The sequence below is a fragment of the Pelophylax lessonae genome, assembly GCF_965119305.1.
Source record: "Pelophylax lessonae genome assembly, chromosome: 1".
Lineage (NCBI taxonomy): Eukaryota > Metazoa > Chordata > Amphibia > Anura > Ranidae > Pelophylax > Pelophylax lessonae.
Window position 1 is genome coordinate 331,957,200 of NC_138768.1, and position 23,572 is coordinate 331,980,771.

Genomic DNA, 23,572 nt, shown 5'->3' on the forward strand with positions numbered 1-23,572 from the left:
CAGTCAGTGGGAAGAATGCCATACTCTTGTCATCATTGGGAAGAATTACCCCCTTACAGATAGCTAAAAGGAACAATGGTGTCATTGGAAACATATCTGAGAGGCAGAAATTGCCCATTTCTCAAGGAACCCCTAGCAACCTCAGGAGGAACCCCGGTTGAGAAACCCTGCTCTATACTTTCACACATACCTATTATCATACCCTTATCAAGTTTTTTATTGTAGCAGAATACATTCTGGCCTAAATTTATGACAAAATTTGATTTTATTGGATATCTTTTAAAACAGAAAGTGGAAAATATTGTTTTTTTTAATATAATTTTTGCTCTTTTTTCACTTATATCCAGTGGTGGCCCATCCATTAGGGGCACCACCCCCCCATCCATGCGTCCGCCCCCCTAATCTACATGCAGGGTGCCGGATGCATAGATTCCAATTAGTTTTTTTTTTAAGCACGTGATTAGAGCCAGAGGCTCTAATAGGCTTCAAAAAAGGGTGGGCTCGGGGTGCAGAGCACTGCGCCATGAGCCCACCCAGTTGTGTGACAATAGCGAATGAATATTTGCTATTTCCACACTGCTTCTCCTCTTGGCCAATCAGGAAGCAAGTCCTGAGACCTGTTTCCCAATTAGCCAAAGGAGAAGGCATCCTATTGGCCGAGAAGGAGGAGGGAGGAGACGGCCGCCGAGAGGGACCCTAGAGGAGACTAAGCGGAAAGCTGTCTCCGCCTGTCAGTCCGGAGGAACAAGGCAAGAGTACTGGTGCCGGGGGGGGGGGGGATATGGTGTGGACTGGACTCTGGAGTGACTGGGGGGGAGGTCCGTGGCCAGGTCTGTCTGAAAAAAACAAAACAACATTTTTTACTTTCTGCTATATAACATTCCCAATAAAAATCATTCATCATTTTAGGCCAATTTGTGTTCTGCCACATATTTTTGGTAAAAAAAAAAAAATCCCAATAAGTGTATAATGATTGGTTTGCTCAAAAGTTATCGCATCTACAAACTAGGGGATAGATTTATGGCATTTTTATTTATTTTTACTAGTAATGGCGGTGATCAGCGATTTTTAGCGTGACTGCAACATTGCGGTGGACAGATCGGACACTTAACTGGCATTTTTGACACTTTTGGGGGGACCAATGACATTACTACGGTAATCAGTGCTAAAAATATGCACTGTTACTGTACTTATTACACTGGCAGGGAAGGGGTTAACACCAGGGGCAATTAAAAGGGTTAAATGTGTGCCTAGGGGGTGCTTTCTAACTGTGTATGGGGGTGGGCTTTCTGCATGAACAGAGAGATCTGTGTCAGTGCCATCTTAAGAGCATTATAGGCCCCCGGGCAATGCAGTGCACTGGGGCCCTGCCTACACAATCACCCACGAAAATAAAAATGCAAATTATCGAAAATGCGCTATTTATTGGTACAGCAGTGCCAGGCTAATGACAGCTTCCATGTTCGGTGGCTGGGTCCGGTGAACACACACACATGAACGGGAGTCAGACTGGACTGTCCTGTGTGTGCCTGTTCCCATAGAGGCAGATAGGCATTCATAGCAGTTGTGGGCTCCTCCTCCACGGCCCAAGTGGCCTGACAGCAGTGCAGGGCCTACAGGTGCTTGACACCTGCTAAATTTGGCGGTGGAATGCACACGGGAATCAGGACTAAGACCCGGTTCACACTTCTGTGTGTGCGGGGTTTGCATGTAATGTCGGAGCGCACTGCTCCGACATTACATGCGATCAGCTGTGCGGTGCAAGTTTAGCCATACAGTTTGTATGGCTAAATTCGCATCGCACCCGCAGCAAACACGCACAGGAGGCATTTTTGCTGCCGCATCAGGATCGGATCGCACAGCAGTTCACACTTGTGCGATCCGATCCTGTGCGAACTGCACGATCGCACTGCGATATGCGATCAAACTGGGGGTGTCGTTAAGATTACATTGACACCCCCAGCGGATCGCATATGGCAGTGTGAACTGCCGGGGGTGCGTGTGCGATGCGGGAACAGGCTGCGAGTTCGCAGCCTTCCCGCATCGCATCAGTGTGAACCGAGCCTAATGCTTGGCTGGGGCTGGATCGCTGGGCAAGTGGAGCCCCTGGGCAACTGCCCAGTGTGCCCATTCAGTAAGATGGCCCTGACCTGTGTTCCTAAATAAGAGGAACACAGAATCCCTGTACATCAGCAGACCGGCATTCTGTCTCCACGGGGAGTGATCGCGTGTGCCCAGGGGCAATCGCAGCCACTGGACCCGCTGATCGGCTTCTCCTGTGGCGAATAGGCACGCGCGCCCGAAAAGCGACATACAGTTACGCTGTTTCGCGGGACAGAGCCGACTTGCCGCAGTTTTACGCTCATTAAGTGGTTATTTACACAGGTTCTGGCTAATATAATGCACAAAAGGCACTGAGTTTAATTACCACCTTAACCAGCCACAGAACCTGAGTAATTCATGTGTGTCATTGTTTAAAGGGATGAGGTGGCAACCCTAGACCCCATCCTTCCTACATCGTCCCCTCCTGTCTCCAGGGTGGCGTTACAGCATCCAGCGTCTAACATCAAAGCAGCTACTTGGAAAACAAGAGGGCGGGACATCCGCCGCCCAATCACAGAGGGCGCTGCTGAACTCTTGCTACCTGTCTGCCAACCAGAGATCAGTCACATGGCGAGTCCGGGAAGCGGAAGCTGAGGAGAGAAGTGTGAAGCGGTGTAAACATTGTTTGTGTAGGTAAATAATTGTGTGCGATGTGTGCTCGGCACGGTGCCCTCTGTGTGTGTGTGAATGAAGAGGAGAGGATAGGGAAGGGAAGCGCCCCAATACGGAGCTGTATACTTCTATTGGGAAGTCGCCTTCTCTACACTTACGTAACGTCATTGAGTGGCGCTGTGACTTGTACGGGGTGTTGTATGTATATGTGAAGGAGAAGGCTCAGTGTGAGGGAGGATGGGCACACTACACACAAAGCGTCTGCCATAACGTCATGGCTGCTTTCATATACTGTCGTGTTAGGTAGATTGTAAACAATGGTGACATTTGTGTCTGCAGATATACTTGTGATAAGGTGACAGCTCTCTTATATAAAGGAGGATAGAGTCAGAGGTCATGTCACAGCTGCTGTGTATAAAGTGTCTGGGTACCTTCCTGAGGAGGTGACCCCATACACATTGTTTGTCTGCTAATGTTGATGAGAAGTCTAAGTGAAGCAGCATACAAGCCAGTTCACATCACAAAGGGTGCGTTTGGACATGCGTGTTTTTTGACAGCGCTTAATTAGCCGCCCTCCCCCCGTTCACACATTGTCAGATCCAAGTCACACCCTATTTCTGGCTATGGAACCGTTCAAATTGGTGCGACTCCAGCTTGCACCGACTGTGAAAGGGTTGCTGCTCTATTTTTGGCGATTTCACGTGCAACTCACATTGATATTTGTGCATGAAGTCCCACAGATGTCATTTGGGTCGCCCCCTCATCCCTATAAACCAGGACACATATTAATTACACAGGTTCTTAAGCTAATAAAAGGCACTAAGACCACTTTTTTCACTTGTGCGAACTAAAAGTCGCACGATTTTGACTAGATTTGAAGCAATGCCTGTGTAATCTTGAGGTCTATTGACCTCAAGACGCATCAAAGTCAGACCAAAGTAGTACAGGGACTACTTTTGAACACATATATCAATGGTAGCCATTGGAAATTCTGGAGTACGACTTTGCAGTCCCAAGTCGCAGGACAAGTCGCACAAGCGTGAAAGGGGCCTTAGTGAGTTTAATTGCCACCTTAAAGCAGAGTTCTACTCAAAAGTAGAACTCCACTGATCTGCTTCCTCCCCCCCCCCCCCTTCATTGCCCCATTTGGCACCTTTCAGGGGGAGGGGGGAACGGGTACCTGTTTTTGACAGGTACTCTTCCCCACTTCTTAGGAGACAGCGCCACGTCCCCCTTCCTTCCCCCACCGCTTCAGGGCCAATTACAAAGCGCAGCACGCTTTGTGCATGCGCGCAGTAGGGAACCAGCAGTGAAGCCGAAAGGCATCACTGCAGGGTTCCCTTACCCTGGGTGGCACCCGAGAGCTGATACGAAAATCAGCTTCTGGTGCCGACATTGTTTGCTCCCTGGTAAGTTCTACTATTTAAAAGTCAGCAGCTACAGTTATTGTAGCTGCTGACTTTTAATTTTTTTAAGGGCGGGCGGAACTCCGCTTTAACCACTTGCTGACCACCCACCGCATATATACTGCAGCAGGCTGGCTCAGCTGTGCGAATCAACGTATGATTGATGTTGGAGGTGCGGCACACTCCCGCCCCCACTAGGCAGCGGGGATGCCGATCCATGGGACCGGCGACCGCAATTGCCCCTAGGCACCCACGATCGCTCCCCGCTAAGAGAGAAGGATGGGCAGCTGTTGTAAACATAGCTGACCGTTGTTCTCTCTGAAATTATCACAGAGCGCCTGTGATCCTTCTATATAGGATCACAGGTCTCTATGGTCATTTCACAAGCCCACCCCTAACAGTTAGAAAACACTCCCCTAGGCTCACAATTAACCCTTTGATCACCCCTAGGTTAACCCCTTCCCTGCCAGTGTCATTAGTACAGTAACAGCGCATATTTTTAGTACTGATTATGGAAAGTAATGTCACTGGTCCCCCCCAAAAGTGTCAAAAATGTCAGTTAGGGGTCCGATCCATCTGTCGCAATGTCGCAGTCCTGCTAATAATCGCTGATCGCCGCCATTGCTAGTAAAAAATAAAAATGACAAATCTTTCCCCTAGTTTGTAGACGCAATAACTTTTGCGCAAACCAATCAAAATATGCTTAATGCTAATTTTTTTTTTTTTTTTGGGGGGGGGGGGTTTAACAAAACTATGTAGCAAAATACAAGTTGGCCTAAAAGGATGAAAAAAAAGTTTTTTTTTGGGAATGTTATATAGCAGAATGTGAAAAATATTGTTTTTTTTTTTTTTTCAGAATTGTCGCTCTAATTTTGTTTATAGCGCAAAAGATAAAACCTGTAGAGTTGATCAAATAGTATACCACCAAAGGAAAGCTCTATTTGTGGGTAAAAAAAAGGACATCCATTTTTTTGGGTACAGCATCGCACGACCGCGCAATTGTCCGTTAAAATAACGCAGTGTCAAATCGCAAAAAATGGCCTGGTCATTAAGGGGCCAAATCCTTCCGGTCCAGAACTGGTTAATCAGCCACAGAACCTGTGTAATTAATGTGTGTACTAGTTTATGGGGATGAGGTGGCAACCCTAATGTCAGCAAGACGCACATGAAACCGCACTGATCAGCGTACTATCAGATCAGCGAATGGAAGTGACGTTTCGTCAGCTGCACATGTGTTCCATGGGTTCACTAATCTGACAGAACAGCGGCAGCGGACATCTTACTACACCCAGCTATGGCTTGAATTTCTGAGTAATTTTAGCAATAAAGTTAGCATATATAAATACATTTAGTATATTGATATCTGTGATGATGTTTAATTTCGAAAGCCTAAAGGCCCCGTACACACGATACGAAAATCGGAAGTAAAATTTCATCCGACGAACGATCTGACGATTTTCGGATCGTCAGTATAATGCTTTCAACAGTCGATTATGAATTGACAAAAACTGGATGTGCAGGCTATAAAATGTTTATCGTTGGTCAACACAACGTCCGATTTTCGTTTAATTAGTACAGTTTTCGTCTGAAAAAAATCGTAAGAGCAAGACTAGGCATGCTCAGAAATGAGAGAACACACACAAAACAATTCAACACATAGTTACATTCTGTCGTATGAGAATTTTCGTATGAAAGTAACCTCTTCACTTTCCACATGAGACTAGCATGCAACAAAATACGAATGAAAGATCGTTCGATAATCTGATCGTGTGTACGAGGCTTAAGGCCCCTTTCACACATACGGTCCATTTGTCCGTTTTTCATCCATTAGTTGAAGGATGAAAAATGGACATCAATGCATCTCTATGGAAAAACTGATGATCATCCGTTTTCATCCGCTTTTGTCAATGTCCGTTTTTTGGAACAGATGAATGCCCTATTTTTTCATCCGTCAAAAAAACCAATGTAAACGGACAAACCGTCCTTTTTTCATCCGTTTTTGCATTGGTAGTGGATGTAAAAAAAAAAAAACGGATGAAAAACAGATACATTTTGACGTGACTGAACTGATGAACTGAACGGACTGTATGTGTGAAAGGGCCTAAAGGTTTAGCGCTGAGCAGTGCGGGGTGTAACAATATGGCCTCCGCCACCTTCCTACTGCTGGCATCCAGCTTCTTTCAAAATGTAACATCAAAACAGCATCACAGTTGTCAATATACTATATTTATTTATATATGCTCACTTTATTGCTAAAATTACTCAGAAAATCAATCTGTAGCTGGGTGTAGTAAGATGTATACTGCCGCATTTCTGTCAGATTAGCGAACCCGTGGTACACATGCGCAGCTGACGGAAAATCACTTCCATTCAACGGTCTGATGGGTTCACTAATCTGCCAGAACAGCGGCAGTGGACATCTTACTACACTCAGCTACGGCTTGGGTTTCAGAGTAATTTTAGCAATAAACTGAGCAGATATAAATAAATATAGTATATTGACATTTGTGATGCTGTTTGGATGTAGGTTAAATGGTAGGTCCTCGTATTACATAGTTTTTGTAAATCTAAAGTTGATTGTATGGTCAGATTGTAATATTCATGTTTAGTCTTGGCATTTGGTCACATGATTTCTGCTGAAACATAGCATCTGCTAGGTTGCCGTAGCTGCACATTTCCAAATGTCTTGGCCTTATGTTATGCAAGAATCACTGAACAGAGGCTTGAGCAGTATTTGCAACAGCAGAGAGGAGTTTCATGCCTTCTGTTAGAGGTCCACCTTAAAGTGGAGTTCCGGCCTATTTTGCAACTTTAGTGATTCCTGGAGTGCTTGCTATGCACCATTTGGGCAATTTTTTCGGGGGTCCCATACCTTATTTTCAGGGCATTTTTTGATTGTACTTCCTCCTTCTCCCCCCTCTGTGGCCATGGCCACCAACATCACTTCCGCCTTTGCATTGCATCCTGGGAGCTGTTTGTCATCACTCCCAGGAGGGAGGCTGGAATCAGGAAGAGCTCCCAGAACACTCCCTGGAATCAGGAAGAAGGACACAGCAGATTACACTGGGGCTTCAGATGCCCACATCCAAGATGGCCGCTCCCAGACAGCATTTTTAAAAGTAAGATTTTGACTCAAATCCAATACTGTACACCTTGTAAGTATGAGAATAGCGGTTCTGTAAAGGGCGATGGATTAGTATTATAGGGGTATTTCTAGTTAAAAAAGGTATTTGAGGCCGGAACTCCACTTTAATATAAAGAGATGTTATAGCAAATTGCAAATACCATAGGGGTTGATTTACTAAAGCTGGAGAGTGCAAAATGGGGTGCAGTTGTGCATGGTAGCCAATCAGCTTCTAACTTCAGCTTGTTCAAATAATCAGACTAAAAAAAAAAAAATTAAGCTGATTGGTTTCTATGCAGCACTACACCAGATTTTATACTTTCCAGTTTTAGTAAATCCACCCCATAGTGTCTTGATGATTATATACATACTAAAGTAAAGTAAATTCTCTTCATACTTGCTCAGTGTTTTTGTGCAGATAGTGGTTGTAGTGAAAATGATAATAGGAACTGACTTGAATTTGGGTGAACGCTGGTCCTTTATCCATGTGACTCTGTCGCTTGGTGTCTTTTAAAGTGGAATTCCATTGAAATTCAAACTAAGCCTAACTCTACTCCCACCCCCATTCTAAGCCTATTCTATTTGTCCTGTTAAAGGAAATGCAGTATCTCACAAAAGTGAGTACACCCCTCACATTTTTGTAAATATTTTATTATATCTTTTCATGTGACAACACTGAAGAAATTACACTTTGCTACAATGTAAAGTAGTGAGTGTACAGCTTGTATAACAGTGTAAATTTGCTGTCCCCTCAAAATAACTCAACACACAGCCATTAATGTCTAAACCGCTGGCAACAAAAGTGAGTACACCCCTAAGTGACAATGTCCAAATTAGGCCCAAAGTGTCACTATTTTGTGTGGCCACCATTATTTTCCAGCACTGCCTTAACCCTCTTGGGCATGGAGTTCACCAGAGCTTCACAGGTTGCCACTGGAGTCCTGTTCTACTCCTCCACGACGACATCACGGAGCTGGTGGGTGTTAGAGACCTTGCGCTCCTCCAACTTCAGTTTGAGGATGCCCCACAGATGCTCAATAGGGTTTAGGTCTGGAAACATGCTCTGCTTCAGTATGTCACAGTACATGTTTGCCTTCATGGTTCCTTTAATGAACTGTAGCTCCCCAGTGTCGGCAGCACTCATGCAGCCCCAGACCATGACACAAGGTTTTCTGTGAATGGTGGCAGTGCCACGTGAGTGTGATTACTATGCAGCAGGGAAGCAGTTTGGCACAGGACCTGAAGATCACGGCTATCTCTGCAGTAGCACCAACTACTACATTGATTTGCAACTTCCACAATGATCGCTCGGGTATGAGATATGTATACCTACATTGTACCAAGCTGGAGCAATATAACTATGCAATAAAGATCATGCATAGAGTTTAGTTTTAAAGACTTGCGCACATGAGCAGTTTGGCCCTTACAACACAAAACAACTCAAACATTTTGGACACAATACAGGCAAAGTTGTTGTTTTTAGCCAGCAGCCTGTAAAAATCAATGACAGGCTTAAAGCGGAGCTCCAGGCTCCTTCAGAAAAAAAATAAGTCGGCAACCACAAATACTGTAGCTGCTGACTTAATTTTAGGACACTTACCTTTCCACAAATATAGCGGTGTCTTCACCCATTTTTCAATTGTCTTTCGGGTGCTGCCACCGCCATCTCTGGTAAGGGAAACTGGCAGTGAAGCCTTCCCTGCTGCGCATATGTGAAGTGCGCTGCGCTTTGTGAATAGCCCTGCAGCGGCGGAAGGAGGAGGGGGGCCAAAACCAGGTACCCGCTCCACTCCTGCCGTCCCGAAAGGTGCCAAATATCAGGAATGAAACAATTAAGCGGAGCGTCCCCTTTTGAGTGGAGCTCCGCTTTAAATATTTTAATATAATATGAGGCAGCTGGATGCTATACCGAGCAGTACTCGCGTTTGGAGCTGTATGTTCAAAGATGTATGCCCCAAACACAGAATTCTTGCGTTTGGGGCATATATTCCTAAATCCATGCAGCCCTCGTTTAAAAAAAAAAAAGTAAACTCTGGAATAAAATGGTAAAGATTTTTAAAAGTACAGTTCCACTTTCATTTATACAGACACACACATTTTTAGACTGCCTGCACCCAAGGGGCTAGCAGTATGATTTCTTTACCCATAGCTCCCAACTATCCCTGTTTTGGAGGGACTGGCACACTTTTGGAACAAAGTTCATCTTTCCTCCTCGTTTATTCCTCATTTTCAGTCCGATGTATATACCTATTCAAAAATGTACTTTACAGTGCTAAATTTCATTTATTTATTTTTTTGTACGAATGGTACAGTTTACAAATTGTTGCATTTGTAAACTTTGAAAGCCTCTATAAAGGAATAGTAGCGATTACTAAAAAGCCTACCTAATTTTTTGTGTTTTAATCCTGAATGTAACAATGGTATGTTCTTTGCCTAAATACTTTTCTCCTTTTTCCCATCTCAGAAAGTCGTGAGATATGCTATACTGCATACAACAGACAAGCCAGTTATTTTTCTGCTCACGTCTATCTAGCATGTGATAGGAAATCAAAGTGTCCTGGAAAAAAAATCACAAGATAATTTCCCATGAATATTCTGGCCTCTGATTTTAAAACTGAACTTTCTGCCAGTGTTGAGGAAGCCGTTGTGCAAGGAAGTAATGTTGATCAGTATAGATAGTGATATCATCAGTTTTGCAAACAGTATTCTATATCCAGTGTTGGCAAGCCCAGGAATTATGTAGCCATTGCACCTAAAAATTACTGGTGGTGTTTCAAAGACCATTTTTCTCCTGTGTTTACATTTCCTTTTAGTTATATGAGACCTCTTTCACACGATCAGTATTTTTTTTTTCTTGTTAACCATGCAATGGCTTTTCATGCTGTTTAAAGGATTGTACTTTGTAGCTTACAGGGTAATATGGTTTTTGCAGTAAAAAGATAGTAATGCTAAGGTTAATTTTTTGAGTGGTTTTTAATCTTATTTTTACCCAATTTATTTATCTAATTTATTTATCTTTTTTTTTGCTACATACAAATTTATGTGTAATGTGCAGGGGAATGGAGGATGGGAACACGCAGTAGCAGCAGTGCGGGAGGAGCTTCAGGGGATTCTCCAGACGGCTCTCACAACAGTTCCGGATCTCGCGGTGGACTTCAGGATGATGATGATGAGGAGAACGTTGACCTGGCGCAGGTACTGGCGTATCTTCTGCGCAGGTAACAACACACCCTACATGCCATCTGTTGCACTTCAGAAAAACACATCTTCATCTGTTTCTTCAATTTCTGGCCTAAACATCCTTACCAGCCAGACTTACATCTGGACAATCCCTGCTTGATAATGTTCTGCACTATATCGCTTTGGTACAACTTGCTTGTACGAGCCTAATTCTCAGTTGCTCCTCAGACTGATATTCACCTATTTCTCCACCATGGCGACACACTTGATCCAATCCAACATGTTTTCCTATTTAGTAATGAATGAAATAAAGTAGTAATAAATTAAATGCACACCTCGCATGTTAAAAAATATAAACTTTTTTTTTTTTTTTTTTTTAAAGATATTTTATTCGTTTTCAAGAAAAAAGAAACAATCTTTAAATGGGGTACATAGTATACATACTGAAGTATGATACGACAATAATAAAGACACAAGTGTGTGTGTGTGTGTGTGTATATATATATATATATATATATATATATATTAAACAGTAAGTGCCGGTTCACACTTATGCGATGCGGGAAAGGCTGCGAATTACAGCCGATCGCATGTAATGAAGGAGCAGTGCGCTCCGATATTACATGCGATCGCCACAGCCGCACTAGTGTGAACCGGCACTTAATGCACATTTTTTTTACCTGCAAAATAAAAGCCATTTATCGTTTTTTTTTTTTTTTATTCAAGGTGAACTTATTCTTTAAGATAATATACTGTATATATAATGAGAACTAAAACATTAAACAGTTGGAGAATAAAACCATTCAAGAGGAGCATAGCCCTTTAGGCAACAAACATAAGTGTGTAGATGTGAAGAAGCAGTAATCATAAGACACAGATTCATAAAAATATAAACTTTAGCATATTTCCTTTTATCATGAAAATTTCCAAAATGTACCCATATACAAACATTCTAGTATCTTAAAGAATAAGTTTACCTTTTATAAAAAAAAAATGTGCATTTACTGTGTGTGTATGTATGTGTGTGTGTGTGTATATGTGTATGTATGTATATGTGTGTGCATGTGTGTGTATGTATATGTATATATATATATATATATATATATATATATATATATATATATATATATATATATACTACTTTTTTTTTATTTTAGGTGCTGGTAAGCCTGGAAAACATTGTACCAGCAATCAGATGATGGTGGCCTGCAGGTCTCTTACAGACTGTCAGTGTAAGTTGTGTGCCTGTACATTGTATGGGCAGACAGTTTCATACTGACAGGAAGAATCAGATCAGTGAACTATCGGAGCATTCAACAGTACAGTGGTAGTTCATTGAGAACTATAAGCCAACAACCACAAAGGTTGTTGGAACTTGTAGTTCATTAATTCACAGAACTCTGTAAATGGATGACGCAGCTATGTTGGTGGAGTCCCGCACATCTGTGCTCTTTTCAAAAAGGGACTACTGGTATGGGGAGAAGATCCCTGTACTGCTGTCCCACAGTGGTAGTGGATTGCCAAATGGCTGCAGGAGCGGAAACATGTTAAATGTTCCGCACTAAAAACGGGTGGTGCATAACATTTTCCCGAAGGTGAACTTATCCTTTAACTAGTTGACGCCTGTGCTATAGCCGAATGATGGCTACAGCGCAAATCTAAATTGCCGGGAGGGCGTACATTGAGGTCCTCTCGGCAACGAGCGGCCCACAGTCCATGAGACTCACCTGATCACAGATCAAGGCAAGGGGGCGATCCCGCACGCTTACCACATGATTAGCTGTCAGTCAATGACAGCTGATCATGTAAAGTAAACTGCAGCCAGAAATCAGCTGTTTTGTTCTCCTCACAAAAAAAAAAAAAAAAAGCGATCGCCTGCTGCTGTCAGAGGGACACTGGTCCTGAAGAGGAGAGGGATTATTTGTGCCCCCCAGTGCCACCTACCAGCACCACCTGCCAGTGCCCACCAGTGCCACCTATCAGTGCCCCATCATAAGTGTCACCTACCAGTGCCTATTAGTGCCAATGAATGCTGCGTATTATTGCCTTTCAGCGCCACCTACCAGTGCCCATCGGTGCCGCCTTATCAGTGCTACCTTATCAGTGCCACCTCATCAGCGCACATCAATTAAGGAGAAAAATTACCTGTTTGCAAAATTTTTAAACAAACTATAAAAACTGTTTTTTGTTTTTTTTTCAAAATTTTCAGTCTTTTTTTGTTCAGCAAAAAATAAAAACCCCAGTAGTGATTTAATACCCCCAAAAGAAAGCTCTATTTGTTTGAAAAAAATTATAACAATTTCATTTGGGTACAGTGTTGCATGACCGTGCAATTGTCATTCAAAGTGCGACAGCGCTGAAAGCTGAAAATTGGCCTGGGCAGGAGGGGGGTTTAAGTGCCCTGTAGTTATTTTCATATTTGTAATATATAAGCAGACCACTCAGAGTGTCTTTGACGTAAGCTTTATTTATACATAGCCAAAAACAACTTACATTTTATACATTTTGATCATGAAATTTACAGTAGGATGCCACCTTAAAAATACTTACTTGACTTGCTTGACATACATTTTTAATAATACTTTAAAAATTCCTCTACTTTGGCTTTAAAGTAGTTCTAAATCCAAGACATTCCTTGCATTAAAGTAAAAAAATGTCCCTGTAACAGTATTACCCTCTTACTCCCTAAATACTTACTTGATCCAGTGCTGTGCTCATCTGTAGCAGCTCTCCTCTCTCTCCCTGCTCTCACAGGCTTTATTGAGGCAGAAGGAGCCATTGTCTGCTGCTGTCAAATCAAATGCTGTGAGCAGAGAGTGGGGGTCAGGGCCAAACCACACTGTGTGTGTCTATGGATGCACACAACCTAACTTGCGTGTCTGCCCCTATTGCAATTGCTTGCTATGGGGCAGACACAGATGAGGAGTGGAGAGCTCCAGCGGGGGACCCGAGAAAAGGTTTGGGGCAGCTCTGTGCAATACTATTGCACAGTGCAGGTAAGTAATATATGCTTGTTATTTTAAAATCCTGTATGACCATTTTAAGAGCTTTTCCTATATATGTTTTTTTATTTGCAAATACTAGTGAAATTATCAGTCGTAAAATAATTCCTGGCTCCTTATTAGTATATTAAAGCATACTGTAATCAGTTGCTGAATGCGTGATCTGATAAGAAAGTGCACCAGGTTGATTTTAACTTTGTAGCAGATCTAAACGCTGAGTCAATTATAAAACTTTGTCCTAGCAGGACATAGTTTACATATATATTGTTACAGTCCAATTGTTAATATTTAACATTAAACAATAGTCAGGCTGCATGAAATCAGGCTGCATGTTTTTTTTTTTGTTTTGATCTTTAAGTTCTACCAGCAGAAAACTCTTATTTTGTCCAGAGGCTGCACATAAAGACCTCTGCTCTGTGTGTTGCGATCAGCAATGAACACACTCCCTACTGGTTGCAGTGCTATAGCAATGACAAGATGGGGCTGCATGTTGGACCACTATACAGAGAGCGCTGCTCTCAGAGTGTGTATAGTTAGTCTTTATTTATGAATGATGTTGTTAGTTGTTTTTCTCAGACAGAATGTATAGTGGTTTTGTACACATTTTTTTGTTGTTTATACAGTAGTCAAGGTTTAAAATACATATTTAAAAAATGTTTTATTTTAATTAGGCAAGTATGAATATTTTGTATTCTAATTTTCAGCCAGCAGGTGACACTTTCAGTACGTTTTCCTTTTTGTTTCTTTTCATATGTTCTCTACCCTTATCTGCTATGCTTAACCACTTTAAGACCGGAAGGATTTGCCCCCTTAATGACCAAGCCACTTTTTTAAACTTGGCACTGCGTGATTTTAACTGACAATTGCAGTCGTGCGACGCTGTACCCAAACAAAATTTACTTCCTTTTTTTTCCCACAAATAGAGCTTTTTTTTTTGGTGGTATTTGATCACCTGTGCCATTTAATTTTTTTGCACTATACACAAAAAAATAGCGACCATTCTAAAAAAAAAAACAATATTTTTCACATTCTGCTATATAACATTCCCCAAAAAAAAAAAAAAATGTAAAAATCAAATTTTTTAACATTTTAGGCCAATTTGTTTTCTGTTACATATTTTTGGTAAAAAAAAAAAAATCGCAATAAGCATATTTTTATTGGTTTGCGCAAAAGTTATTTCGTCTACTAACTACGGAAAAGATTTGTCATTTTTATTTTAATTTTTTTTTACTAGTAATGGGGACGATCTGCAATTTTTTGCGGGACTGCGTCATTGTGGCGGACAGATCGGACCCCTGACTGACATTTTTGACACTTTAGGGGGGCCAGTGACATTACTACAGTAATCAGTGCTTGAAATATGCACTGTTACTGTATTAATGACACTGACAGGGATGGGGTTAACATTGTGGGTGATCAAGGGGTTAAATGTGAGCCTAGGGGAGTGATTCTAACTGTGGGGGGGGGGGTGGCTTGTGAAATGACCATAGAGACCTGTGTTCCTATATAGAAGGATCACAGGGGCTCTATGATCATTCCAGGGAGACGAACGGTCAGCTCTGTTTACAACAGCTGACCATTCCTCTCTCTGAGGGGAACGATCACGAATGTCAGGTGGCAATCAGAGCCGCCTGCCCGCTGCATCGGCTTCCCTGCTGACGAGCGGGAGCGCTCCGCCGGCGGCTCGTCTCCTGCTCACAACGTACAGTTATGGCGGTTCGCGCAGGAGCGGCTGCCTGCCGCAGCACATCTGCAGCGGGCGGTCGTAAAGAGGTTAAAGCCTAAATGCAGCTAAAATGAAAAGAAAAAAAAACAAACAGAAAAATCAGCACAAGGAACATAACTTGCAGTCAGTGAGAGGTGTCCCTTGTGCTAGTGCTTCTTCTGTTAGTTGAAAACATTCTCTGTCCAAGCTCCCACACTCTGTAATCTTCCAATAGGAGAGCCTGACTATGCCCATCCTTTTCACCCAGCTGGCCCATTCATAGAAGCTGCTTCTATGAATAACATGTAATCTATAAAATAGTGGATGAGCGAATTATTGATTGCCACACCCCCTCCATTTAATGGTCCAGTTTCGTTCAAAGAAGCTGCAATAGGCCTTCTATGAATGGAGCAGCTGGGGGGGAAAGGACAGACATAGTCGGTCTCTCTTAATGAGAGCCAGTGACAGCCCCTTAGTTGTATTAACCCCTGACTCACCACAAGGTTATGGCTGTGGGGGTGGGAGGAGGGCATGGAAGTAGGAGGATTTCAACTAACAGAAGAGGCATCAGCACAAGTAAAACCCCTCACTGACTGTAAGTTATGTCCCTTGTGCTGATTTTTTTTTTTGTTTTTTTATTTTGGCTTCACTTTAATTTTAAGACAGCCTATTTACAGACCTCAATCGCTCAACCTGAAATTTTCACTGCAAGTAAACAGCTTCTTCTATGCCCTTTCCTTAAATAATCAATAGTTCTCTGTAAACATTGTAACTTGCATACCCAGTTTTAAGTAATTTATTGTAAATTAAAAACTGCTATAATAAATAGTGCAAAAGTAGCTGTGAAAGTTTTCAAATAAAATAAAATTGACCCAAAACGATTATAATTCCCTTAACTAGTCTGCTGCCATGTGTAGAGAATCTAATAACAAACATATATTTTATTAATTTGTGTAGACTGCTCAGTATAGGGTACAGCACTGCAGGTTACACAAAAGCAAATGTTTTTCAACTGCACATCAAATTTAGTCTTACAGCCATATGCACAGTAATTTCTTTTAATATCAAAAAGTTAATAAAGGGCATTGCGATTATTCATTTCTGCACCCATCATGTCCTATTCATGCATCACCACCTAAAGTGCAACCAAAAAAACAAATTACAGAGTTGTGGTGTTTTGGCTGATATATTGTGTTATTTCTGTACATCTACAGAGGGCAGGTGCGGCTAGTTCAGGGAGGAGTTCCTGCAAGTGTGCATCTGATACAGTCCCTATCCGATTCTGATGATGACAATGACAGTGCTTGGGAGGGATGCTTGGGAGATCGCTACAACCCCCCTGGTAAGTGACTTCTGAATCTTTAGGATCATGGTTTCCTCATTCAGCAACATTTCATCTAACCTAAACCAAATTTAGTAGAGTCCAGTAACCTACATACATGAGCCAGCCTAACTCCTTTAGGATTTTAATAGGGAAATATGTGAAGATAGGGTGGGGGCCTTAACGCTCAGCCGCGGCATGTTTCCAAAACTGTGACCAAGCTATTACCAACTGCTCACAGTCAACAACCAATGATTGGGAGCTTCTCCTACCGGTTTTCAATGACATCAGCACTGTGCCACATGTATAGCCAGTCACAGTGCCTTATGATCAGGAGCCCCTCCTACTGACCTTTGGCATCATTGCCCATGAGTGCGCTCCCATCAGTGCAAAGAGATTAACTAAAAAAAAGTGGTGAAAAAAATATTTGTTTCATTAACCAATAGTCCAAACCAATTAGACAACCTAAATTGCACCCCACACATGTTTAGCAGAGTAGAATAATAAAGGCTTAATAATGTTCTGCTACTTTTGTCTGGAGTATGTTTTGACCCAGTGACCAAGTGTTGCTGCTTCTGCTGTTGCAGTGCATGTTGCTGACCTGGCTGTGCTTTCTGGCAGGGTTGCTGGATAACAAAACTAGCTGCACAGAATTTTTTTTATAAACATTCTGGTATTCAAGGGGTTAAAGTAAGCTCACGACTGCTGCAGCATTGGTGAGCTTTGTATGGATTTTTTTAGGCAGCCATTGGCATTCAAGTAAAAGTGATCCAAATGGCTGTACCACTAAATGCCACCCAGTCACTTTTACAGGGCCCTGAAGGTGCTGCTGCTGATGGCCATAAGGATTTACAGGGTTTTGTTATTCCTCTGGGGAACCCAGGGCTGCAATAAATGTATTACAACACTTCAAGGTTCAGAGATGTCATTCCTTGGCTAATGTAGCCTGGGATGCAGCTAAATAAGCATGATATGTGCTTGATTAGCTGCAGTGGAAGGTAGATGAGACATAAGAACTATAATAGACCTCTGATGTGTCCATAAAGAGGACCTGTTACCTGCCAATGCTATTACCTATTGGGTTTCTTAGCCCCTTAAAGTTAAATGAAAAAAAAGTATTAGACAATATTAAAATAAAGAAAAACACACAAAAAAAAAATTAAAAGCACCCCTGACACCCCCATACAAACCCAAATGCGTTGCGAATGTTGCAGTGATAGTACTTGAATTAAAGCCTAACTTCAGGATTTATTTCATTCTAAAACGTTTGTTTGGACCAAGATAGTCCAAGTGAACTATTTCCATTGCTAACACATGCACCTGCTGTCAGCACCATATAAACTGTATGTAGCATCAGCTACATACAGTATACAGCGCTGTGTTCTGGCAGTGGGATGGGAACTTCCAGTCCAGTTCCTGGAACAAAATTGAGTCAGGCTGAGTGCTTCTCAGCCATTCACATGAAGTTTTGTATTTTTATGAATGAATAACAAGGCTTCAGCTTGTTTTATATAATTATTTTTGATATCTTTTATTAAGTTGCCTTATTTATTGAAAATATTTTGTTTGCTTTTGTTGCTCCTTCTTGTTACCTCCTGCAGTTGATCCAACTCCAGACACTGCTGTACTGGATCAGAGCCAGATCAGAACCCAGGTTCTGCTAGCTACAGGGAGGTTACAAGCGCGCACAGAGAAAAATATGACCCGACAACTGTTGGAGGTAAACTGTTTATTCTGTCTTATTGTAACATTTGTATGTTATTCCACATGCATTACATTTATGGTTTAGCCCTCATTAATTTCACATAAGCTACCCTCTTCTACAAGCCAAGTAAAATGTACCTAATGCAACAATTAAAGGAGGGAGGTACTTTTAGTCTTTTATATTTTATTTGCTAATTTCACACAGTGCTGACCATGTTCATGTGAAACTCAAAACATAACAGAAAGAAACCTGACTGTTTTATCTGTCCTTTTTTAAAGTGTGTCCTTTATGGGGGGGATCTCTCATTACTATGTCACCAAAAACTAGACAAATTGCAAACAATCAAAAAAAAAAAAAACCAATGAAACCCATGAGGTCTTGGTAATTCTACGGAGCCATGCGCACGCCACATTAAAAACTAATGGTGCACCAAAATGAAAATTTTTCAACATAACCTGAAAATTCAGGATGTACTTGGCCGTAAATTGAAACCGAAATGGACAGTCTTTAAAAAAATATACAGTGTGTGTGTGTGTATGTATATGTGTATATATATATATATATATATATATATATATATATATATATATATATATATATATATATATATACACAACATTCTTACTAAAAACATCTACATTGGCATACTATGCTCTAAAATTAGATATACCCCACCTAAGCAAAGATGCTTTGTGTAGTAAGGAAACTTGACCCACGGTTACCTATGATATATAAAGCCCTTTTTTTCCATAGGGAAGAAATTTTAATAGGGATACACCTAAATATAGGCCCCCGAAAATGTTTGGCCGAAAATAGGGTTATGGGCGATTTGCCGATTAAAAAAAAAAAAAAGGTGCTGATAATGGCCACCGAAAAACGTGCGCGATTTTGCTTCAATTTTATAGGTCATGTGATTCGAAAAAAAAAATTTTGCATCGTTTTCAATGCATTTCAATTGGGAGCCAGAGTGGGGAGCCAACGGACCAGTGTAAAGACATACATAGAATTTAAAGAGATGCATTTTTCTTGAGCTCTAACGCAAATGCACTTCAAAAATGTTTAAAATACAAAAGTCGAATATAATACAATTGTATGTAAAATATACACACACACACACACACACACACACATATATATATATATATATATATATAATCATACTCTGGATCCAGGGCAATTAAATTACTCCTGGTGAATATATACTTTAAAGACCCAGAGCCAGCATGCTACAAATCTTCACTAAAGTCATCCTCATTTCCATAATTTGGACCACAATTTTCCACTGCTGGGAACATGGAACAGCATTTTCTCCTGGTAAGATTAGTATTCCAGATCATTATTTATTTTTTATCTATCACAGCAAGCCTACTGACATGGCTTTAAAGTAAACCTGTGGTGATATCTTGCTTTTTATGCTGTGTAAAAATAGTGACTTTCTGAAATTCTTTTTGTATAACCATCAACCCCTGCCCTTACATAGAAATGCTAACCTATTGATGGGTCACTTGAGTCTCAGACATTACAGTGAGATGATGGAGGCCATTATTTTCTCCACAGTTGGGATTTGGAGCACTCCAGCATTAACTGTTATCCTTTTAACTGACAGATACAGCTCTTATTTTATTCTATTAGGTGTCGCCAAATGTTTCTTTAAGGTATCATTTAAAGTATAACTAAAGGAAATTTTATTTTTTCATTTTGGATACAGTGGAGATGGATTAGAACACCTATCAGGTTTTTATTGTTGTCTGTTCCCCTGTTAGGGAGTTTCATCTTCTCTATATGTTCTGTTTACCATTATCATCAAAAATGAATGTAAAAGAAACCCCAAATTTTGGGTTGTGCCCAGAAAAGTAATAGAGGAGAAACTTTCCAGTGAGGATACTAGTTCTGGTGACCTGGGAGTCACCAAGGAATTCCCTAATTTGCAGAGATTTTCTAACTTTCTGTTGTGGCTATGGGACAGGAAGTAAATGGATTTTTTTTTTTTTTTTTTTTTACTCAAATAAATTTTTATTGAGTTTCAAAGTAACAGGAAAAGAACACTCCAACATGGAGGATAACATAGGGAATGTTACAATATTAACAGTGGTGTATCCAGTTTATGTCCCACGATACAAGGAAATTACAGGTAACGTTAATGTTATAACCATTATAATGTTGTTGAGGATAATAGGTAAGGTCAACCTCCCCAGCCTGGTAGGTAAATGGAATTATCCCCAATAGAACACAGATGGCAAAAAGTAAACTGACAGGGGTTATAACCCTCCCTTGCTCTATCCATAATAAAAAATGTTGCCTTTTTATTTAGAATGGTAGACTATATAGCCCATTGCAACTACATATAGACCAACCTTGTGCAGCTTATAGGGACAGGATGATGGAAGAATGAGTAATATTTAATAACAGATAGACATATGCAGTTATAGATTTGAATCCAATGTTACAGCAAGTGCACAAAGTAAACAGTCTTGGGTATTTGTATTTGTGGCCACCAGCTCCAGACAGAGCTAGAAGGAACTCTGTAAGTGAAACAAAAAAGGAGAGGGGAGAAGAAAGCAGCGCCACCTCCGTGTAGTATAAAATGGATTATTTAATTGCACACAGACAATTTAAAACTCACATAAGGATGTGATAAGCCAGCATGAAGGAGCATGCATGCTCCGAACGCGAGCACTCACCTGCTACCGCCGGATCTGACCTGGGATACTGTAGAGATAACGCCAAGAGACGAGGAAGTGCCGGACACCAACACAGCCAGGACCAGTGGCTGTTTTCTCTCTGCTCTCAGGCCTATCCTTCAATGGATGAACCTCTTAAATGCTGGCTTATCACATCCTTATGTGAGTTTTAAATTGTCTGTGTGCAAGTAAATGATCCATTTTAATCTACACTGAGGTGGCACTGCTTTTTTCTCCCCCCTCCTTTTTTTATATAGCCCATTATATTTTTTCTTATTGATAGTGATTTCATTATTACACTTGACCAGGATTCTTTCTTTTCCTGTTTTTTCTTTAAGAGAGTGCGGGGAAAGTGTGGTTTTTCTTACGGAGAGCGATGTCGAATGACTTCAAAGTGAGTGTTATCAAATCAGTATTAAATAAATGTTTTGTAGGCATATTTAGTTGATGTGGAGAGAAATAATTTGCTGTATATCTACATCACAACTACCTCAGCCCTTTTGACTCTGAACTCTTTCATTGCAGTTTTCTGCCAAACAATGTGTCTGCCACAGATTCATACTCCCAAAAGGCATTCTGTGGAGTATATTCTCAAGATGGTTCAATCTTTATGTCTGCCTGCCAGGGTATAGTGTTTATTCCATTTTGCTATACTGTGTACAGTTTTTTTAGGCATTGTATGTTAATTTGATCTCTTGAAAGTATCCTGCTTCCCTCTGTCTTTTCGTTTTATATACTGTACACCTTTTTTTGCTATGCTCCTCTTTTACTTGCAGAATTAGATGTAACAATTAAGCAAATATGTGGCTGTATGGAGTGTATAATTTCTGTGCACATAATATGTTCTCATAATGTAATGGGAAGTGTCTGTGTCATAATTAGCAGCCAGATTGTACTTCTCATCTACTGGGCTTGTGAGAAAATGAAAGCCTAAAGCCCCGTACACACGTACAGATCGTCGTCATACAAACGTTCGTCTTTTCTCCCCGGGATGTCGGTGTCTGTTGAAAAGTGCAAAGACAGCACAAAGACAGCACAAGAATTTTGTCCGCAGACTTCAGCTGACTGCAGAAGTGATGTCATGTAATGGTTAACTTTCCCTGTGTTTTTTATTTTCTGAGCATGCCCAGTCTTGCAAATCTGCGGTCTGTCGGCTGATTTCTGTACTGACAGGCGAACAATCGTCCGCTCTGGTGTCCGCAGACAAAAATTTTCATGTTTGCAAGAAAGACTCTTGTCCGCGGATTGTGCGCAGACAGCTGTCGGAGGCACCATACTAACACGCGTACAATCGGCAGATCTTTCGTCCGCCGACGTTTGTATGACGACGATCCGTACGTGTGTACGGGGCTTTAGGCTCCATGTACACGGGACGTTGTTAAAAGTCCCTTTGAATGCTGGAATTTTTAGGACGTTTGAAACGTCCGTTCGGTCGCGTTTGTGCCCGTGTTTAGCGGCGTTTGCGTTTAGAACCGTTCCTAGAGGTCAAAAAAATGATTCCCCTTTAAAATGGAAAAACGCTAAACGCGGGTCATCGTGTTCGGTCGCGTTTTTGCGTTTGAAACGCCGGGAAACACACGTTCGAACGCAAATAATCGCGTTCTAAAAAAAGTCCCTGAACGCAACTGCCTGCAAATGACTGTAAACGACCTGGTGTACATGGACAGATAAGATAAAATGTAGATGGGTTCAGGGGCTTCTGAAAAAAACACCCAACTGCTCCTAAACGGCCATTTCCAGCGTCCCGTGTACATGGAGCCTAAATCTGAATAAATGCTGTGTGCAGCACCTCACTCTTTCCTTTAGGCTTGGTTCACACTACTAAAAATTGGATGTGGGTTTCAGGGGATGTCAGGAGATTGTGACCTGCTCTCTATGGAGCCAATTCACATATCTCCGGAGCGTGTCCAGTATGAATTGTACAGGAGTGCTTCTCGGCCTTTTGGCTAAGATCAAGTGTAGTATCTGTTCTTATCAGTGTTGGAATGGAACCTGAAGGTTAGTATCGGTGGTGGCCGAAGTAAACCGGGGCGCTCTGGGCGTAACTGGAGGACCGGAGTAGGCCAAACCAGAGAAAGCCGGAGGGTTCCAATGCCTTCCTGATTTGAATGGGTCCGCCCCTGTCAGTTTGAAGGGAGTGGGAAAGCCGGGCGACCACGGTTAGTACTGCTCCTGGATGTAATTGGTGGGAGTGCGGATGGTGAGGGGAAGGGCCTTTCCTCTTGGGTGAATTTGGCTAGAAGGGGGCCATTTTCTATACCCTCGAGGTTGGGCTCTCCCCAAGCTGTCTGCATTCCTGGCCCCCTGACAGGAAGGGCTACGCTTGGTCTGGCCAGGGGCTGAGACCGAAAAAGCCCGTGGTGTACGTGCCCCTGGGGTGGCAGCCCAGGGGTGCCTCAATCTCACTGGTGAGGGGCAGCTCACCTGAGTTTTTGTGGCACCTTGGTCACTGCACCATCCCACTTTTTCAAGCACCTGCCTCTTGGGGTGGGCCTTTTGGCCAACACCAGAGGAATTTTTTATTCCTGGCCGGGGGGGCCTGCCGAGGTTTTGCACTTAGGCACTACCCAGCACTTCTCCACTTCCCTTTTCCCCACTCTGTTTTTTCTTTGTTGTGTGTTCACGTATGTCCCTTTTTGGTTGTTTTGTCACTTGCACGACTTGGATGGCGTAGGTCCTCGGGCCTGCCCTGTAAGTCTTGGGAGGGGGTGGATATGGCCTTTTGGCTTAGTT

At 41.9% G+C, this 23,572-nt stretch overlaps 1 protein-coding gene and 1 long non-coding RNA gene across 6 annotated transcripts in view; one reads left to right on the forward strand and one right to left on the reverse strand.

Moving 5' to 3' along the window:
• The first annotated feature begins 2,596 nt into the window (after window positions 1-2,596).
• DCAF11 (DDB1 and CUL4 associated factor 11) overlaps window positions 2,597-23,572 on the forward strand; it is a 44,939-nt gene continuing 23,963 nt past the window's right edge. The window contains exons 1-6 of one of the 5 annotated variants that reach the window (XM_082263230.1): window positions 2,597-2,732; window positions 10,301-10,440; window positions 16,347-16,474; window positions 18,055-18,173; window positions 21,178-21,233; window positions 21,365-21,465. In XM_082263230.1, coding sequence (XP_082119356.1) covers window positions 10,406-10,440; window positions 16,347-16,474; window positions 18,055-18,173; window positions 21,178-21,233; window positions 21,365-21,465 — 439 coding nt within the window. In that variant the 5' untranslated portion in view covers window positions 2,597-2,732; window positions 10,301-10,405. Of the gene's footprint in view, window positions 2,737-10,300; window positions 10,464-16,346; window positions 16,475-18,054; window positions 18,174-21,177; window positions 21,234-21,364; window positions 21,466-23,572 lie in introns of all 5 variants that reach the window. The other 4 variants (XM_082263226.1, XM_082263228.1, XM_082263229.1 and 1 more) reach the window with 4 other exon arrangements.
• The window catches only part of LOC309559848, a 62,054-nt gene continuing 48,960 nt past the window's right edge, over window positions 10,479-23,572 (reverse strand). Inside the window, exon 3 of the long non-coding RNA XR_014225479.1 lies at window positions 10,479-10,713. This is a non-coding gene — a long non-coding RNA (uncharacterized lncRNA). The remainder of the gene's footprint in view (window positions 10,714-23,572) is intronic.